The 17,942-nt window shown below is 49.6% G+C and overlaps 1 protein-coding gene across 1 annotated transcript in view; it reads right to left on the bottom strand.

Annotated features, from left to right (window-relative positions):
• The window catches only part of Pcsk6 (proprotein convertase subtilisin/kexin type 6), a gene marked incomplete at its 5' end in the record, with an annotated part of 179,965 nt that overhangs the window by 69,723 nt on the left and 92,300 nt on the right, over positions 1–17,942 (bottom strand). Inside the window, 4 exons of the mRNA XM_023712203.1 lie at positions 1,983–2,100; positions 4,336–4,439; positions 11,691–11,791; positions 16,158–16,370. Coding sequence (XP_023567971.1) covers positions 1,983–2,100; positions 4,336–4,439; positions 11,691–11,791; positions 16,158–16,370 — 536 coding nt within the window. The remainder of the gene's footprint in view (positions 1–1,982; positions 2,101–4,335; positions 4,440–11,690; positions 11,792–16,157; positions 16,371–17,942) is intronic.

Raw genomic sequence — 17,942 nt, 5'->3', positions numbered from 1 at the left:
GGAGAGGAGCTCCAGCCTTCCCACAGTGACATTAGTCTCTTTCTTTGGAGGCCCTATGTCCAGGGACAATCGCATGGCGGTGATAGGCAAGTGATTTGAGATGGCAGGTTGGTCAAAAATCCCAAAAAGGACCTGAAGCTGCTAAAGGTAAAGATGATTTCTGTTTAGAAACAGAAGTCTGATTCTTTCTCTCACTTGGAATTTGTAGAGTCCTTATTTTCCTCAAAGGACAGGAACAATGTCATACTGTATGTTACAGCGGGTTCCCTCAACTTGTGCTGTCTAGACTCTGTGTGCTTTCACTTAAAAACAAAATAAAATAAAAATAAAAACAACCCTTCGCCACCTAGGCACCACTCTACCATCTTAAAATGATTTCTGGCAGGAGAAGAATGCTTCTTTCAGGAGCTGCCCTGACTGGGAGACCAGGGAGAGGGACGAGGGCAGCCTGCGGGGCAGGAACCGGACCTGGAGCGCGACCCCACTTACCCTGCGTCTGGTCACCAGTGTGGCAGGTACTCTCCAACAAACAAAGCCAGTGAAGGCAAATGATTTTATCTCACAGACTCTCCCACTCTTTTTTGAATTTGGCCGTCTCAGGCTCCCTAGAGAAAACAAGTCTCTAAGAAGCCACCACTGAGACCTCCTTGGCTAGGCAACCTGAGGGATCTCGACCCATCACCCATCAGGGGTCAGGCTGTGAAATTAGTCACAGGATGGAAATGCAGTTTTTCGGGGGAAAGATCCTTCTGTAGCTATGTAGTCTATAAACATTTACTAAATTCCCACCATTTGCAAGGTATCCACAAGAAACAATTTTCTCGATGTTTTGTGGCAAAAGAGCCTAGTGGAAGAAGAGAATGTACTCATGGACGTTGACAATCTTGAAGAGAGTCATCTGTATTTGTTGATAAAGATGTACGCCACTGTGCGTGCCCGTGTGCACGCACGCGTGTGCACCTTGCACACACATCCTCAGCAAGTGTTCTTCTTCAGAACTCCACCCCTAGCCTTGCAGTGTCTCCCTTCTAATCCCTCTAACTACTTCATTATCTCCCTCGTATGCTTTTTCCAGAGGTAACAAATAGATAACGGCGGGAAGTGCACTCTGTTCTTTATCCCAGAGAAGCACCGTTGTTCACCTTAGAAGCATAGTTCCCGCAGCAGGATTCAGGAGGGCAATCTGAGTTTCGAATAGAGTGGGTTTGCCATCATCCGGTTCGCTTTACAGCTGATCTTTGTGTACATAAAGAATGAACATATGTAAATGATTTAGAAGACCTTCCTCCAAGGGGCAGTGCACAGAAGGAAGGTGAAGACAGGCTCCTACAGCCCACTACTCGAGGCTTGTTAAAAAATCCCAGTGCTTAAGCCATAAGAAGGTTTATGAGGCTGATAAAAGCAGCACAGAGCTGCTGTGCATGCTGCATAATAACCCCAGCCTGCCGCTGAGAAGCAGGGGGCTCTGCCATTCTTGTCTAAGCTGATGGATTTCCACTGCAGGATCTAGGGCAGGTAGGCTGGGCTGGGATCAGGACGCCAACCTCTAGTGGGTGGGCAAAGCGGGAAGAACCTTCTGGGCTGCTCCCCATTACACCTCGCTGGGCAGGACAGACTGCTGGTCTAGCCAGCTGCGCTAAACCTTGTGGACAAGAAGGTTCCCTACTGAGCTGAGGGATTCAGGACAAGCCGCTGGTTCCCAATCATGATGTAGTCTGCTGCAAAAGAAGAGACCTCAGCTCGGTTGTGAATTCAGAAGAGTGTCTCTTCTTAGCCTCACAGCCTGTAGGAAAAAGTGCGCGTGCGCGCGCGCACACACACACACACACACACACACACACACACAGCAGCCCGCCATGCATATGTGCACATGAGCGCCCACCAGGGCACGCAGGAAGGCATGCATAAACACCTCCCAGCAGCACCATACCTTGCAGCAGTCAGGTCCCACATGCTGAGAGGGCATGGATGCCAAGACCTACCTGGGCCTCTTGTCCGAGGTTGCTATGCACATGTGCTGGGACGGCACTGCTGTCCACTTCTTTGCCTCCAGGACAATAGCTTCTGCATCCACCAAGCCAAATCCATAGAGATGGCTAACTGAAAAGACAGGGCCTTCAGAGCCAGGTTCCCTGGCCTCCGCAAGGAAGGGAGCAAGGCTGGCTGTCATTCTGCAGCACTCTGATGAAGCAACTGGAACCAACTGTGTCCCCACCAGGGCCTCTGAGAAGCCCAGCTTGCAGAGAGATTGCTCTGAGAGTTCTCAGGGATCCCGGCCGCATTGTTCTCTGAACCAAACTCCTTTTGCTTCAGACAGTGGGCCAGGGCATGCATGCCAGTTTGGTACAGAATAAAAGGGATGAGAGGGCCCAGGGCTTCCCTTTTGGGGGACAAAGGCAGGTGTCTCTATGTTAGGAGACCATCAGCATCTTCAGCATCGGTGCTCCCTTGATCTTAGACCAGGTAAGAAAAACAAAGCCTGAGGCCTCAGGGTGAAGGAAGCGGGTAGCTCAGTGGTAGAACACTCGCTGAGCAAGGCAGGGACCAGGGCTGCACCTCAACACTGGAACAAACGAACCCTCGAGACTTCATGGCTCACATGACGAGATGTGCCACAAACACAAGAGCCAGGCAGCTCGGTTCATCTTCGTTAAATTCCTTTACCATTTTCTTTCCCCGCTGAGTTCCCAAGGCAGTCAGGACAGGCAGTGTGCACAGCCCCGGACCAGAGTGCTTGCGGGCCGGCCTGGTCCAGTGTTGCATTTGGCCAAGGGCGGAGAGTTTCAAAGTTTAATTTAAGAGGCAAGGTCAAGAACTAGATATGATCTATTTTCTCATTTAATCAGGCCAAAACCGAAATGTGGGTCAGCTCTTGTTACAGAACAGCACGCCCAGCGACCTTCCTGCCAGCACAGAGGCGCAGGGCCCAAGCATCGGCCTGTGAAAGGCGCACCCCTCTGCCTATGGCAAGCGTGCTTGGGCTGTGTTTCAGACAGTCATATGGGGGGAAGCACCTACCCCAATATACGATGGCCGATCAAAAACTTTTTCAAGTGACGCATAAGAAATTAGCCAAAGCCAGTGACTGGAGTTCTATAATTACCTGGTCCAGAGGCCCCAAATATCTGGGTTAATCAAGCCCTCACTCTGGGGTGATTTCACGGTACCTGGGTCTGTACCATGCTGAGCTGGGGGTAGAGGCACCTCTGTCCCATGCATTACTTTTATAAAAACACCAGGGTGAGCTAAGGTTGTACAGTTAGAAAATCGCTCATATAACTATCTCGATGTCCTCACTGCACAGAAGAGGAAACTGAGAGCTGATTTCAAAACGGTCAAACTTCTCCGGGAGGTGCTTACAAGCTGCCCTGAGGTGGCATCCGAACACACTGCACAAATTACTTTAATAATGATGGATTCATTGTAATGTGTGTGAAAAGAACTACAAAATTCAAACTCATGATTTGCTCGATATTATAGAGTTTCCTTTTAAAGTACATTTCTTAGGGCCAGCCAGATGGCTCAGCGAACTAAGGCACCTGCTTAGGCAGGCACAGGGACTGGGGTTCGATCCCCGGTGTGCCGTGCCAGCCCCATCCCTGGGGCGCATTGGTGCGCACCTGTAATCCCACCACTTGAGGAGCTGAAAACTGGAGGATCACTACACGTCTGACCTGTGTAACGAGACCTTATACTAAATACATAAAAAGTACATTTCTTTATGTAAAAAGAGTTAACTGAAAGAGAACTCTTATGTTTTTAGGCACAGTTGGTCCCCGAGTGTGGCCAAAGTCATGGAATTTAGGGTTCCTGAAGCTTCACCATTCTGGTTCACCTCAAGATTCACTGCGGGCTTCAGGATACTTTTTAAAAATGAATGGATAGCCTGGGGCAGAAGCTGAGGCCTGGGCCTTGGCTGGAGCCTGGGCCTTGGGCCACCTTTGCCTTGGCAATGCGGGCACGGATACACTTCCCAAGCTTGGGGTAGGCAATAGAGGCAAGTCCCAAAGGTGCCCAGGCCCCCATGAAGGTTCCACAGTAAAAGCCTCTTATCTGCTGATGTAAAAACAGAGAGACTGGTGTGACACCTGGGGTGCCATCTGTGGGGGGCTGGTGTCCTCCTGTGTTCTTTGTATAAATAAACCAGAGGCAAGATTAAAAAAAAAAAATTATAATCAGTGGATAAGTGTTTTTCAAGCTTGCGGCACGTGATAGTAAAAATGGATGTTAACAGGGGAGCCCTTTCAATGGACTCACATCACCCCTAGGGACACGTTTCCGCAGGTCACCGGGGTCACTGGCTTGTCTTTGCCCCTCCCACCAGGACATGCGCACCTTTGTGCCCGGCCCCGTTCACTTTCCAGTCGTTCGCCTTCAGGTGGGCCGGCCGGGATGTCTTCACCAGCAAGTGCTGCACGTCTCTCCACGTTAACTGGCTGCTGTAACGACACAACCACACACAGCGTCCCAGTGACACCGGCCACATGGCTCCTTGGGAGGCGCCGTGGGAACCAGCCCGGGTCTGGAGGGGAACAAGGCCCTGGGCCCACGCCGCCGTCCCCGGCAAGGCTGTGCCTGCCAACCTTTGCTTACAGAATAGCTTCCAGCAACTCAATCCAGAGATAAAGGAGCTCGATGGATGGTTTGAAACCCTGGGCACGTGAGACCTTCCCTGGCCGCCAGCTCTGCAGGTGAGCTTACGCGGGGCTGCACGGTGCAGTTTGGAAGCGGAGAGAATTTCAGCATCACAGGAAACGTTTAGGAAGTAGGTGGGGCCATTCTCTGTCGTAACGCACAGGACCGTGCGTCAACCATGATCAAACTGAAGGTGTAGACGCACCAGCCACAGGCTGCAGTCGGTCTACACTCGCGGCACGCTCCTGTGGGAGCGGACTAGCCGCGCGTCACTCGGGGAACGCATGCCACCGATACACATGCGCAGACCGGGGGTTTTTTTTTTTTTTTTTTTTTTTATTCAAAGACATGTTTATCTGCCTTTAAACTCTAGAATCAAGATCCATCCTACCACTCACTGCTCCTGTACCCCGCTCTGCCCGCAGCAGTGAGGACCTCGAGCCATGGCCCAGGCTGCTGGCCTGCCGCCACTCCCACTATCATTTCTAGGACTGAAGAATGCAGCATCAGGGCTGCGGAGATAGCCCGGCGGTCTAGGCACCTGCCTGGCAAGTGCAAGAACCTGAGTTCGATCCCCAATACCACATGCTATGCTGGCCCCAAAACCCTGTGCGTGCTGTGCTGGCCCTGAAGCCGGCATGGTGATGCACACCTGTAATCCTAGCACTGGGGAGGCTGAGGCAGGAGGAGCACTGTGAATCTAAACTGCATAGCAAGACACTGTACCAAATAAATAAATATTTTTTTTTTAAAAAAAGCAGCGTCTAAAAGAATTTTTTGGTAATCACAAATTCAAAACAATAAGGAAATCTTGTTTTATTTGCAGCAGTTCTGGGTTTTGATGCATAAAAGGGTACATCTTAAAACCTGCAGCATCTTGAATTTGATGAAAAAGTATTTTGATACTAGCTCAAAGAAGAGATTAGGATTAAATAAAATATTGTTTCATTCTTCTCATTATTGTCAGACATTCGAGTTTATAAGCTTTCTAAAGGGTTGCCTTTTCATAATACCTAGATAGGAGCGACTAATAAAAGAAATACATTTTGTTACATTAAACTCACATCTGAGAGAAAAGCTAGAAGGACAGTTCTTGGTCACACTCGCAATTTGACAGAAAAACATGTACAGCTATTTTATTTCTCTTTCAGTCCACTAAACTGACACATCTTGATGGGTACAGTGCTTTTAGAGTACGGTTCCTTATTGCTACAGACGTTATATGCATTTTGTTAAGTACAGCTCCTACTGACGTAGAAAAAAACTGACACATCTCTGTGATTTTTTTAATCAGTCTGAGAATGAATCAAGGATGAACGAGCATTCACTGTGTCTGAAACATTACCTCCCTCATATTAAAAAAAAAAAAAAAAAAGGCCAGACAAATAGCTTAGTGGATTAAAGTGCCTGCAAGCAGGCACAGGAGCTGGGGGGTTCAATCCCTGGGCCTGCTGTGCCAGCCCCACCCCCAGGGTGCCCTAAGAGGGCAATTGACACTGTACGTGGTGGCCCGTGCTTGTAATCTGAGCTCTTGGGAGGCTGTAAACAGGAGGATCACTACAAGTCCGATCTAGTACTGAGACCCTGAACACCCTGCAGACCCTTCCCTAAAATACAGTAACAATAATAATAATAATAATAATCCTTAAGGCAGCCTGAGCCAGCCCCCCCCCAAAAAAAAATCATAATAATCCTTCTCAGGGGCTGGGGAGATAGCTCAGTGGAATAAGTGTTTGCCTTGTTTGCCTGGCAAGCGCAGGGCCCTGAGTTCAATCCCCAGTACTGCAAAAACAAACAAACAAAAAAAGCCCAACTCTTTCTTTCCAGACTACTATCTCAGGACTTGTCAACCTGGAGGTGGCCAGAGCACTTCCAGGACTGTGCCAGGACCTTACACTGCATGCATCGGCTCACGGTGGACACATGTGACGTACACATGCTCTTCCCAACACATGACGCAAGCAGCTGCCACCCAGAAAGGCCGTGTGTGCAGGAACTTGGAGTGCTGAAGTGCCCTGGCTCCTGGCACTTCCGGATGGTGCCTGCTGTGACCCTCACGAGCTGGTCAAGGACCTCCCAAAGAGAATAAAAGGATCAAAGACCAGGAAGGGGCCCTGCAGGGAGCATGGCTGTTCCATGCTCTCCAAGTGCAGGCAAACAAGGACAGAAATAGGGGCCCAGAGCTCAGCCTTACAGAAAGCAGCACCAGTGTTAAAAACACAATTGCTACAAACACATCCTGCTCACACCGGAGCAAACAAGGTGTGTGCTCCTGTAAGCCCGCTCCTTCTGTGTGCAGCCCACAAACTACCTGCACGGGAGCCCAGGCCTTCTCTGCACATGTGATTCCTCCTCTGCGTGGAGGGCCGGGCTGGGATCTTCTGGTGGGAACCTATCCCTTGCCTTCCTTCAGGGAGCTGCTGTCTGATCTGCCCTTGGGCAGACCTGTGGTACTTTTCTCTCTCAAGCAGAAGTCCCAATGAAAAGCCTTCCCGGGTCTTTATTTCCTCTGGGTCTTGTCTGGTTTCTAGCACTTCCCGGATCCAAGAACCTAGCTCCAGTCACACAGGCATTGCAAGCCTCTTCCCACTCACCACTGTGAGTGGTGAAATGTCCACAGCAGGAAACTTGGCATTTTAACCACTTTTAAGTGTGCAGTTTGGTAGCGTTAAGTACATTCATCTCATTGTACAGGCTTGAGCCCTCTCCATCCACAGAACCTTTTCATCTTCCCCAAATAAAGCTCTGTACCCATGCAACACGAATGCTTTATTTCTGCTTCCCCTAGCAGCTGAAAAGCACCATCCTACCTTCGGTTCCTATAAGTTTGACTTCTTTAGGAACCTCCGTGAGTGAAATCACATGCATTGGTATTTGCCTTATTCCCCTTAGGACGGTGTCTTCAAGTGTATCCCTATTCTAATGATGTCCTTTCTTTTCAACGCAGGGTAAGATTTCACTGTATGTAGCGGCCACCTGCTTATCCTTTCATCCATTCACAGCAACTGAGTTGCTTCCACCTTTTGGCTGCTGAGAATGAGGCTGCCAAGAACACGGCTGTATAAACATATGTTCGGGTCTCTGTTTTCAGTTCATCTGGGCATGAATGTGGCAGTGGGGTTGATGCGTTGGACGGCAAGTCCATGTTTAATTTTTTTCAGTACTAGTGACTGAACCCAGGGCCTTTGCACTGACCCACATCACTATTCCCCTTGAAATTTTTAAAAATTCTTTAAAATCTTGAGACAGGGTCTTGCTAATGGCCCAGACTGGGCACGGACTTGCCATCCTCCTGCTGTGGCATCCCAGAGTGCTAAGACTACAGACCGGCACCACCTCAGCCAGCTTGCTCAGCTTTGTCGGGGAGGTGCCACACTGGCTGCTGCACAAGCTGTGCCAGTTGGTGTTGCCAGCACAGCCCACTCTGCCAGTCTTGCCTCGAGGACCTCTCCATGGCATGAGTTAGGAGGACACTCTGCCCTCCAGGCTCACACTCTCCAGGCGCCCCCTGTATCTCTCAGGTCACTGTCACTGCTGTGCCCACCTGTCACTGGCCAGTTCTCAGCCTCTTCAGTCTCACCTCAACTATGTCTTTGCATCCACCCAGTCTGCCTGGCGCCTGCTTCTCTCCTCTCTCCTCACCCTCCTGAGGGCCTCCAGGCCAGCCGGGGACCACAGGAAGATTGTGAAGCCCCTAACAGCAACTGGGCGATGCATCCTGGGGAAGCGGCCCGGGGATCAGCTCTGAAATTCAGGTGTCACAGGTCTGCTGCAGCCCTGGTGGCTGTGTGGCCTCAGAGATCACTGCTGCAAGTTAGCGCAGCCTGGTGAGGACGGCCACAGCCAGCCCTCTTGGAAGCTTAGTGCTGTGGTATCAGGGGACACGAGCTCCAGAGCTGAGGGCAGAGTGGGTGCAGGAAGGGAGAAAGTTCAAAAACAGCCTTTCTTTTTACTTTTATTTGTATTTTGTTGAATCTATCTTCTGCTGAATTTAGTCTCACGCTGTAAGCTTTTTTTTTGGTTCCTCCCGGGATAGCTTTTTCTCCTCTGGGACCCGCTCTTCTGGCAATACCGCAGAGGGAGTTCATGGACAGTGTAGTATGACCTTGAGGTGTGTGAGTCCGCCTGGAGGAACATCTTGGAAGCTTTGTTTACCTGGACACGTTGGATGACCACACAGCTTCCGCTAAACCCTTAAGGTCCCTGTTAACTCCTTGCACTTTGGAGCATGTGTAAAATCATTTAATTCTCTTTGGCCACTGACCCTGTGTCCAGCCCCGCTGTTTTCTCTGGTTGAACCTCCCGACTTCACCACTGCTAACTGTGGAGTGGTCAGCGCTGCATCTTTAAAGCAAAGCCTTTTTCAGATACTTCGTGGCTGTCTCAGTTACTTTTCTTGTTGCTGAGATAAAATACCTGACACCCAGTGTTCAAGGAGGAAAAGTGTACTTAGCTCACAGTTTACAGAGGTTTCGGCGCATTATTATTTGGCCCCACGGCGGGGGTGTGCGGCAGAGGGCACTGCAGAGAGAAACTATTTATGCTGGCCAGAAAACAGGACAAGCCACGACACCTTTCTGCCCCTTCTATATTCTATCTAGGCTACTTGGTGTAGGGCTAAACCAATCAGTGGACTAATTTAGTGACACGCTCTTAATCCTAGCATCATACACTCTAGATCCAGCCAGCCCTGAACAAGCCCCACCTATGACTGCTTGAGGCTTTGGGGAAACATCGAGACACAGTCACAAGAGCGGCTTTTTAAACATGTGCAGCCGGATGGTCTGGGCAGTTTCACAGGTATTGTTAAAGTGAACCCCAAGATTTGAGACTCTTGATTTGCATGATTTTGTGGAGTTTTCTGGGTCAAGTGAATAGGAAACTATTTTCTCAGGTCACCTCAGGCTGCTTACAGGAAGGGGAAATTATAAACCCATTTATTAGGAGGAAATCCATGTTATTTTTGACTCCTGTAATAAAATCACAAGTATAGCTATATGGAAAAATATGTCTAGAAAATGGTGTTGCAAATACATTTCTTTGCAGTGCCAGGAATCAAATGCCAGGGCCACATGCATGGTAGGCAAATATGCTACCATCAAGTTGCTCGCCCTGAAAATACTTGTCAGTGAAGACTGAATGGGTGCAAAATCCCAAGACTGCCCCATGCTATGGGACAAATCTTCCATATAAGTGTCTTTTCAGAGAGAGAGAGACAGACAGACAGACAGACAGACAACAGACAGACAGACAGAGGTCTTTTCTCCGGATGCCACCCTTCTGTGACCAATCCTATACACTTAAAGATCTCTCAGTGGGTGCTACTTTAAGTGAGGTCTGCTTGATTTATCACCTGTAAACTTCTGAGACGAAGTGAAAACAAGGAAGACGGCTCTCCGAGCTGAGATGGGTCCACAGCCACGTTTAATAGCACAACTGATCACGGAGCAGGATTTGTTTTCTCTTTAGTTCTAACAAAATTCCTTGCATGTTTCCAATAAGGAATGGAAGGAAATAGAGAGCAAGGAATTGCTAAGCATGTGAATACAACTTTCCACACGAGAGATTAATTATTTAGAAAATGTAACAAGAGCCTCAGGACAAAGAAGTCAACATTTCTGGCTCATAAATCAAAAATGCTTAGCCGATTTTTGTTGTTGTTAAACTGGTAGCACTTGAGTCTTATGATCTTTAGCCATGTGCAAACCAACATGTGAGCGTGCGTAATTACAAGGATGCAACATCCCGAACATTCTTTTTGAATAATTTGAAGACTCATCTATGACAAGTGACTACTGTACATAGCTGGAATGTTCTGTGCCAATTTTGTTGTCTAAACTAGAACTTGCTTCTGACCCTAGGATTGCATGCGTAGCCGACTCTTTCTGATCCATTTCCATACTTACAACCCCAGGATTTTTACTTGCTTTATTTACAGGCCGTTTTATTGTTGGTATATAAACTAAAATTCCTAAAGAGAAGTTATCACGGCCTACAGCATAAGTTTAGTGGGTGGTGCAGAATGGAGAGCAGACCCACAGCTGTGGCACACATAGTGCCTCGGGTCCTACAAAGGGGACTGTGGGCCTAGGGAAAGAAGGATCTGCTTCACCCACTGGTATGGCATAAAGAGAGATTTTTAGCAGAGCTGAACCTTGAAGACATTATGCTAAGTGAAATATGCTAAGTGAAACAAAAAGGGCAAATTCGGGTGGAGTATCCCTTCACCAAATGCTTGGGCCCAGAAGAAGGGTTCTGGAGTTTTAAATAATTTTGGAGCACATGTGTAGTCTTTATGAGTTAAGCATCCCCAGTGCGAAACTCTGAGATCCAGAATGCTCCAAAATTTGAAATTTCTGGAACCTGATGCTGACATTCAAAATGCTTCAGATTTGGGAACACTATGGATTTCAGATTTTCTACCACATAGTTCCCTTATATAAAGATGTTAAGTCCATAAAGGCTAAAGGTACACTGCTGGTTGTCAGGGGCTGGAGAAAGGGGGGAGCAGGGAGTACTCCGGGCTGGACAGTGTCATATGCTGAACTCCTAGCACTTAAGGAGACTCTATTTGGAAACCGGGTTTTCAAAAAGGCAATTGAGAACAATGGTTATTAGGGTGGGGTAACTGTGACTGGTACCTTTATGAGAAGGCAGTGTGGACGCCAGGTCCTACAGGGGCAGCCATGTGGGGACACAGGGAGAAGGCAGCTTCTGCAAGTGGAGAAGACACCCACCCTGCCACCACCTTGGCCTAGCACCTCTGCCCTCCAGAATTTTGAGAAAACGGATTTTGGTTGCGTACCATACCATCTTTCATGGCTGCCTCAACACTCACACAGGAGTTTAGTGATCGGTGGGGACAGCTTCCACTGGAGAAGTGGGACGGATCCTGGAGACGACGGCACTGATGTGGCACAGCAGCATGAACGCACTTCGTGTGGCTGAGCCACGCGCTCAGAAATGCTCGCAATGTTAAGTTTCATGTTCTGTGCATTTGACCACAACATGAATATTTTTAAGAAAAGAAGAAAAAAAGGAAAGTGGCAACTTACTTCGCTTCTAGAGCCAAGGCGATGATGCCAGCCACCATGGGGGCTGAGACCGAGGTCCCCGTGTGGCCATCAGTGCAGCGCTGACGCAAATCCGTGGTGACCTGCAGGACAGGGATACATGAGAAGCAGGAATGGGGGACAGTCCAGGAGCCCCCCGCCTTGAGCTCTGATGGTGGCTTAGCGCGGCTCACTCCTTCAGACTGTGGAGTGCGTGAAGACCATCAGGAGGCAGAGTCGTCTTCAGGCCTCCGCTTCTAACACCGAGTCCTTGGGCACGACTGCCTGCCAGAGCCCACCTTAGTGTCTCTCAGACTTTAGGGTGACAAGGGAACAACTGTTCATGCGTGCCAAGGACCCTGGGTAGTGCTTCAGCCTCTAGCCAGACCCCGGAGATCACGGTCTTTGCGCAAGTGTCTACCTCCGAGAACTGAAGGGAGTTATGTCTAAAGCAGCTCAGCTCTTCTGCAGAAGCGAGGTGCCTCAGTTACTTTTCTCTCATTGCCAAGACAAAATACCCGACACCCAAAGTCAAGGAAGGAACGGTTTATTTAGTTCACAGTTTGTGGAGGTTTCAGTCCACACTTGGCTGGCTCCAAGGTAGGGTGGCACATGGCAGAGGGCACAGCTCATGGAGGCGGAAAATAGCAAAAGCAGCCAGAGCAGAGAGGGAGGGGCAGCAGGGCCAGCCTCGCTCCCTGCCTTACACTGTAGCAGGCTGCCAGCCCCAGGGCGGGTACAGCGCTCACACCCATAATCCTGGCGTGAAACTGTGAGTCAATCACACACTCCAGAAGCAACTCCAGAAGCCTGCTCCGTGACTGCATGAGGCCTTGGGGGACATCCAGACACAGACCAGAATGCGGGGTCTGCCAGGGGAGACAAGAGGCTGGCTGTGCTCTTCGGAAAGGTGCGGCTGTCTTTACCAGCTGCAGGCTCTGCTCGCCTTCACCTGAGGTGCTGGCTCCAGGCGGGCCTGGGTGGGACCTCGCCCCCTCAGCCCAGTCTGTACCTCCCTTGGAAGCTGAAATGAGGAGCAGCAGCCATGGAACTAGCTGGGCTAGGCAGGAATCTCTCCCTGAAGGTGCTGTTCCGCTCCTCTACTTTGCAGATAGAATTAAACTTGCTAACCCTAACCCTGAAGTAGGGGCATTATCCTGGATTATCTGGATCAGCCTGATAGCCTCAAAGGGCCCTTAGAAGTGGAAGAAACCAAGCCCATCAGAAAGATGGGGCATAAAAAGGACTTGCCCCCCGACCCCCGACTGCTGGCTTGGGACAGGGAGCTAGGGAGACAAAGAATTGCGTGTGGTCTCCAGAGAGGAGAAGGCCTTTTGGTTGGCAGCCTACGAGAAAACAAGGTAGGACGTGAGCCTCAGAAAGGAACACATCCGCCAACACCTTGCTTTTAGCCTGATGACACTTAGTCAAGGCTGCTGCTGAACGTTTGACCTACGAAACTGTGAGATCCCCATTTGCACTGTTTTAAGTAGCTAAACTTGGGCTAAGTTTCCTTAGAAAACAAAGAAACTAACACATTCACTGTTATGGCTTGTGTCTACATGTCCCCCCAAATGCTCAGGCAGTCAGGGCTTTTTCAGAGGTGGCTGAATGTGGAGTGTGTGGTGCTGGGATTAAGGGTGGGTAATTACTAAATCAGACTACTGATGGGCTTGGCACCACCCTAATGCCAGTAGTCTGGATAAAATAAAAGGAGCGGAAAGACCCTGTCGAGGTCCTCTTGTTGCCTTTTGCTGTCCTCCACTACCATGACTGGTTGCCTCTTGCTAAGCCACCCTGCCTTGGAGCCGGCTGAGGAGGGACTGAAACTTCTATGAACTGGGAGCTAAATAAACCTTTCCTCTCTTAACTTTGGGCATCAGGTATTTAGTCGCAGCAGGAGAAAAGTAACTAACACACCCACGCACCCACTTCAAGGTCCTGTTCTCAATTTTTGTAACCCTTGCAAATAAATCCTTCCAGGGACAATAATCAAGATGGTTTCAGACGAAGCACACTTTCTTGGTCATGTTTTAGCTGAGGTGACAATTTTCTGGGCAGGGACCTGGCCTGTGTCACAAGTGCACGGGAAGATTTGACGTGGATGTCAGCAGAGGTCATTTCACCTCCCCTCTATTCAGCAGGGGTAAGGCACCTACACACAGGAGGGCTGGTCGGGCTATGGAACAGGGCTGACGATGCAACTTCCCTGTTCTCAGCCTCTTGCCCAAAAGCGGGCACAGTAATATGCTCCTTGTGGGGTTCTGTGCACAGCGGGTCACCTGCACACACGTGCTCAGTACACAGTGGCTGGCAAGGAAGCCGGGGGTGACTGGGCAGGAAGCTGAGCCACTAAGAGTACATGGGGCCCAAGCAGGGGTCCTGGGAGTCGAGCAGAGGGCCTCCCCAGCAAGGATGGCTCAACCAAACCACAGAGTCTCTCCTGAGCTCCTGCACCCTGCTGGATCATGCCTTGTATTCATCGAACGAGCAAACCATCATCATCTGACCAGATCTTGCTTTGGTCAAAGATCCTGTGTGCACACGGGACATCCCGCACGGCTGGCAGACAGGACTTGGCCTCCACTCACTAACCTGGGAGGGACAGGCACACGAGGGCAGAGCACTCGGGCAGCCACCATGATACACGGCACTCCTGCAGGATGTCTAAAAGGATCTGAAGCGGCACTGGGCTCCGTGGAGCAGATAAGCAATGCCGTTCAGAGCAGAGTTCAGAGGCAACAACTGGACCCCTTGTACCCCATTTTCCACGGCACTCTTCCTACCCACAGACCATTGCTCAGAGAAGAGATTTTTTTTTTTAAATAAAAGATAATGAAAGCCTTTTGTAGCTACGGCGCGTGCACGTATATTCCTGCAGAAGCACCCACACGGGTGCGATTAAGCACACCAACACAGCCACAAGTCCTGCTTCCTGGCTGAGTGACACACCCACCCAGCCCGCGGCCCACAGTGCGTGGTGTCCAATAACGCGAGCCTCAACCTGTCCCCATTCGGCCAGCAAGCCTCTGTGGAATTTTGGCCCAAGCATGTATTTAATGTGACTCTGGCAAGTCTGTACTCAAATGAGCTAGATACCTAACTGGATAGGGTATGGCTCAGGATCCCAGCCACCCGCGCCAGGCCGAGCACAGCCCAAAAAGGGCAAGGAACAACTCAGGGTTGAACCTGACTGGGCTGGGCCGTGCTGACCTTCTGCAGATGCAGAATGAAGCAGAGAACAGGATGCCTGTGCGCTCCCCCAGAAAAATGTAAAGATAAATTTGCAAATAATTTCTCAGGACGTGGCTAACCAGTGGAAAGATGCTCCTGGGCTTTAAAATTAAACCATGTCTACCCAGCTGCACACTCATTTTTTAAAGGTCTACAAGTTAACTTAATGGCTGCATTTGAATTCAGCATTAATTTGGATGGAAGCTCTCCCTTTCTTCCTTTTAAGTAGGAAAATATGTAGGGAAGGAAGAAGCACAAATTTCACTCATCTCCTAAAACTGCTTAAAAACTCACTGAGAGTGTTGGTCTACAGAGGGGAGCCTTGATGCTTGGATTTTTTTTTTTTTTCTTGTCCTTTCTAATTTCTTAAAACTTTTTTTAAAGCCAATTTTGCAAGCTTGTATCTGGTAATCTGAGCCATTTGAAGATAACATTATGCAACCATTGTCACGTTCCTATTGTTTTGTCTGGTGAAGTTCTGTATTATTTCTAATGTGAGTGTGTGTGTGTGTGTGTGTGTGTGTGTGTACATGTGTCTGTGTGTGTGTGTATTTGCTATTTTGCATTCTATTTAGAAAATAAAAAATAAATTTAAAAAAGTCTGAGGGGATGGAGATGTAGCACCATAGTACAGTGCCTGCCTGGCATGTGCAATGCCCTGGGTTCCATTTTCTGCAACACACACACACACACACACACACACACACACACACACAGAGTAAACAATAAATTCATGTAAGTGAGCAGAATGGATCACAACCCCCACTGGACTTCAAAGTGTCCGGGGTATACTGCTTTGGTAGCAAGGGAAGCCCAGAACACTTGGGACTCTAGAATGTTTGAGAATAAAACCGGGACTGCCTCTCACTCAATTTAACATGTCCAAACTGGGCTGCTCGACTGGACTCTGAGGGATGTGACCACAGAATTTCAGAGCTAAAAGGAGACACATTGAGAACGTACCCCGTTCTTAAATGATATTTTTAGATGCCTCAAGCCAGAGAAGGGTTGGCTTGGCATTTCTGGGCATGGAGGAGTGAGGCAGGGTCTGAGGCAGGCTGCCAAGGGCCTGGGCTTGACCTCGAGGCTCAGATGGCTCCCCAAAGGCTAAGGCTGGGTCCCGCAATGCAGCGCAATCTGATTCTGGCCTATCTCACCATTCATTAGGGAACAGAAGTGCCCTCCCCCAGGACCAAGGGGCACCACATAACCTCCCCATGTACCAGAAGAACTTACAATTTTCCGTTCATAGAAGGCCCCACTGCTGTAGGTTGTAGCCAGGGTGGAAGCACACTCCTCCAGGTACCAGGGCTTGTAGCCGTTCTCGGTGGTGCTGCTCACAGAGATGGTGTAGATGCTGTTGGTGTAGCCATCACAGGAGCAGTAGTCCCCCTCTCTCCCTCCATTCCCAGAGGCCCACACAAAAATGGAGCCCAGGCCCTGCCGGCCCTAGACGGGAGCAAAAAGAACAAGGCATCAACCACTGTGGCAGGAACCCCTGGGGCAGCCTGGAGAGAATCTTCTTGAATGTACGTCCCAGGGGGCTAAAAGGGATGCACTGAGACCCTCTCAGGCCACTCACAGGGCTCTGATTTGATTTTAATGCAGCGATTTTGCCTGGGGCAACAGCTTTAAAACTGCAGAATCCCAGGACTGGGCAGCACAGAAGTACTAGAAAGGCCCCTCTGCTCTTCCGAGGAAAATCCAGGGCCCTAACCCAAGCTGATCCAGTTCAGAGCAGCGCCTCTGATTTCCATCAGAACTGTGCAGGATCAAAGAGACTGCAAGGGCTGCAAGTAATACTGAGATTATAGATGATGGCAGAATTTATAACTTTGATTTGATTTTTTTTTTCCTGGGCTAAAGGAGCTGGTTTTGTGGGAAAGAGAAGGAATTTTCCTAAAAACAGCTGATGAAGTACCTTTCTTGGAGAGTAAGCTAATCTTGCAAAGAAGGATGACACCATGAATTCTGGGTAAACAAGGCTATGATCCAGAATACTTGTGGCTACCTGTGGAGGCCCTCATAGAGTTGGGGTCCCCTCCATGGGTCAGCACTGGGGTGGTCAGACTGTCCACAGCAAGGCCAGTGATGGCTCTACTCGTGTGGCGAGGTTTTCATTGTTAAGAGCCCACGTGGCGGGTCAGCGCAGGCTCCTGCGGCTCTGTGCAGTCTCACACTCACAGGATCAATGAATGGCTACTGACCAAACTGAGAGTCATTCCAGCCACAAATGCTAGCTAATGATTAGCTAACAGCAGTCTGACCGATTCAGTCCAATTGGCTCGACCGTAGGTGGCGCACAGCCAGGCCCAGAGCGCGGTGCCAACACCCATCTCCAAGTGAAACCGGACCCACCAGACTCCTGCCAGCGTCTGTACCTCTACTGAGGACACTCCCTTTCAGATGCACGGGAGGAAAGAGATACCTGCCCCCAACCATGGGTCAATTTGATACTTTTCAGCTTAATCCTGCAAACTCTTTGAAGCCCAGCAGCTCCTGGATATCGGCATTTGCACTTGGAATTCAAGCTCGCCGTGGCTGAGGGAACCTACCTATCAGCCCTGCGCCACTCATTCCACTGGGTAGACCAGTGGTGGTGAGCCTGGGGCACGAGCCAGGGCAGGCCATCTGTTATCACTGAGAGCTCTAAAAAGGTTCACCAAGGGGACTCCAGTTCCAACAGGAGGCTCCCAACAGAACCCACAGGGAGGGTCCTGGTGGTCATTCTGTTGCTTCTAGTTGCCTCTTCAATCTGCTCTCAATGTCTCTGAGGTGGGCTTGTCTGAGTAGCCAGTAGTTCCAAATAGCTTGCTTAAGTGTAGCAAAAGTTAACTTCTGGAAGAAAGGGACAAAATACCAAGGAAATAGGTGTGTCTGTGGGATTATGGTTATGCATCATAGAAGAATGCTTCAATCGGGGTCGGGGAGATGGCTCAGTGGAATAAGCACTTCCCCGGCAAGCGCAGGGGTGTGAGTTCAATGCCTGGAATGCTTCGATCAATGCTAGCTAGGGCCACG

This window comes from Octodon degus, unplaced genomic scaffold, assembly GCF_000260255.1.
Source record: "Octodon degus isolate 3935 unplaced genomic scaffold, OctDeg1.0 scaffold00002, whole genome shotgun sequence".
NCBI lineage: Eukaryota > Metazoa > Chordata > Mammalia > Rodentia > Octodontidae > Octodon > Octodon degus.
Note: the sequence above shows the minus strand (reverse complement) of the source record. Positions and strands in the feature narration are given on the sequence as shown.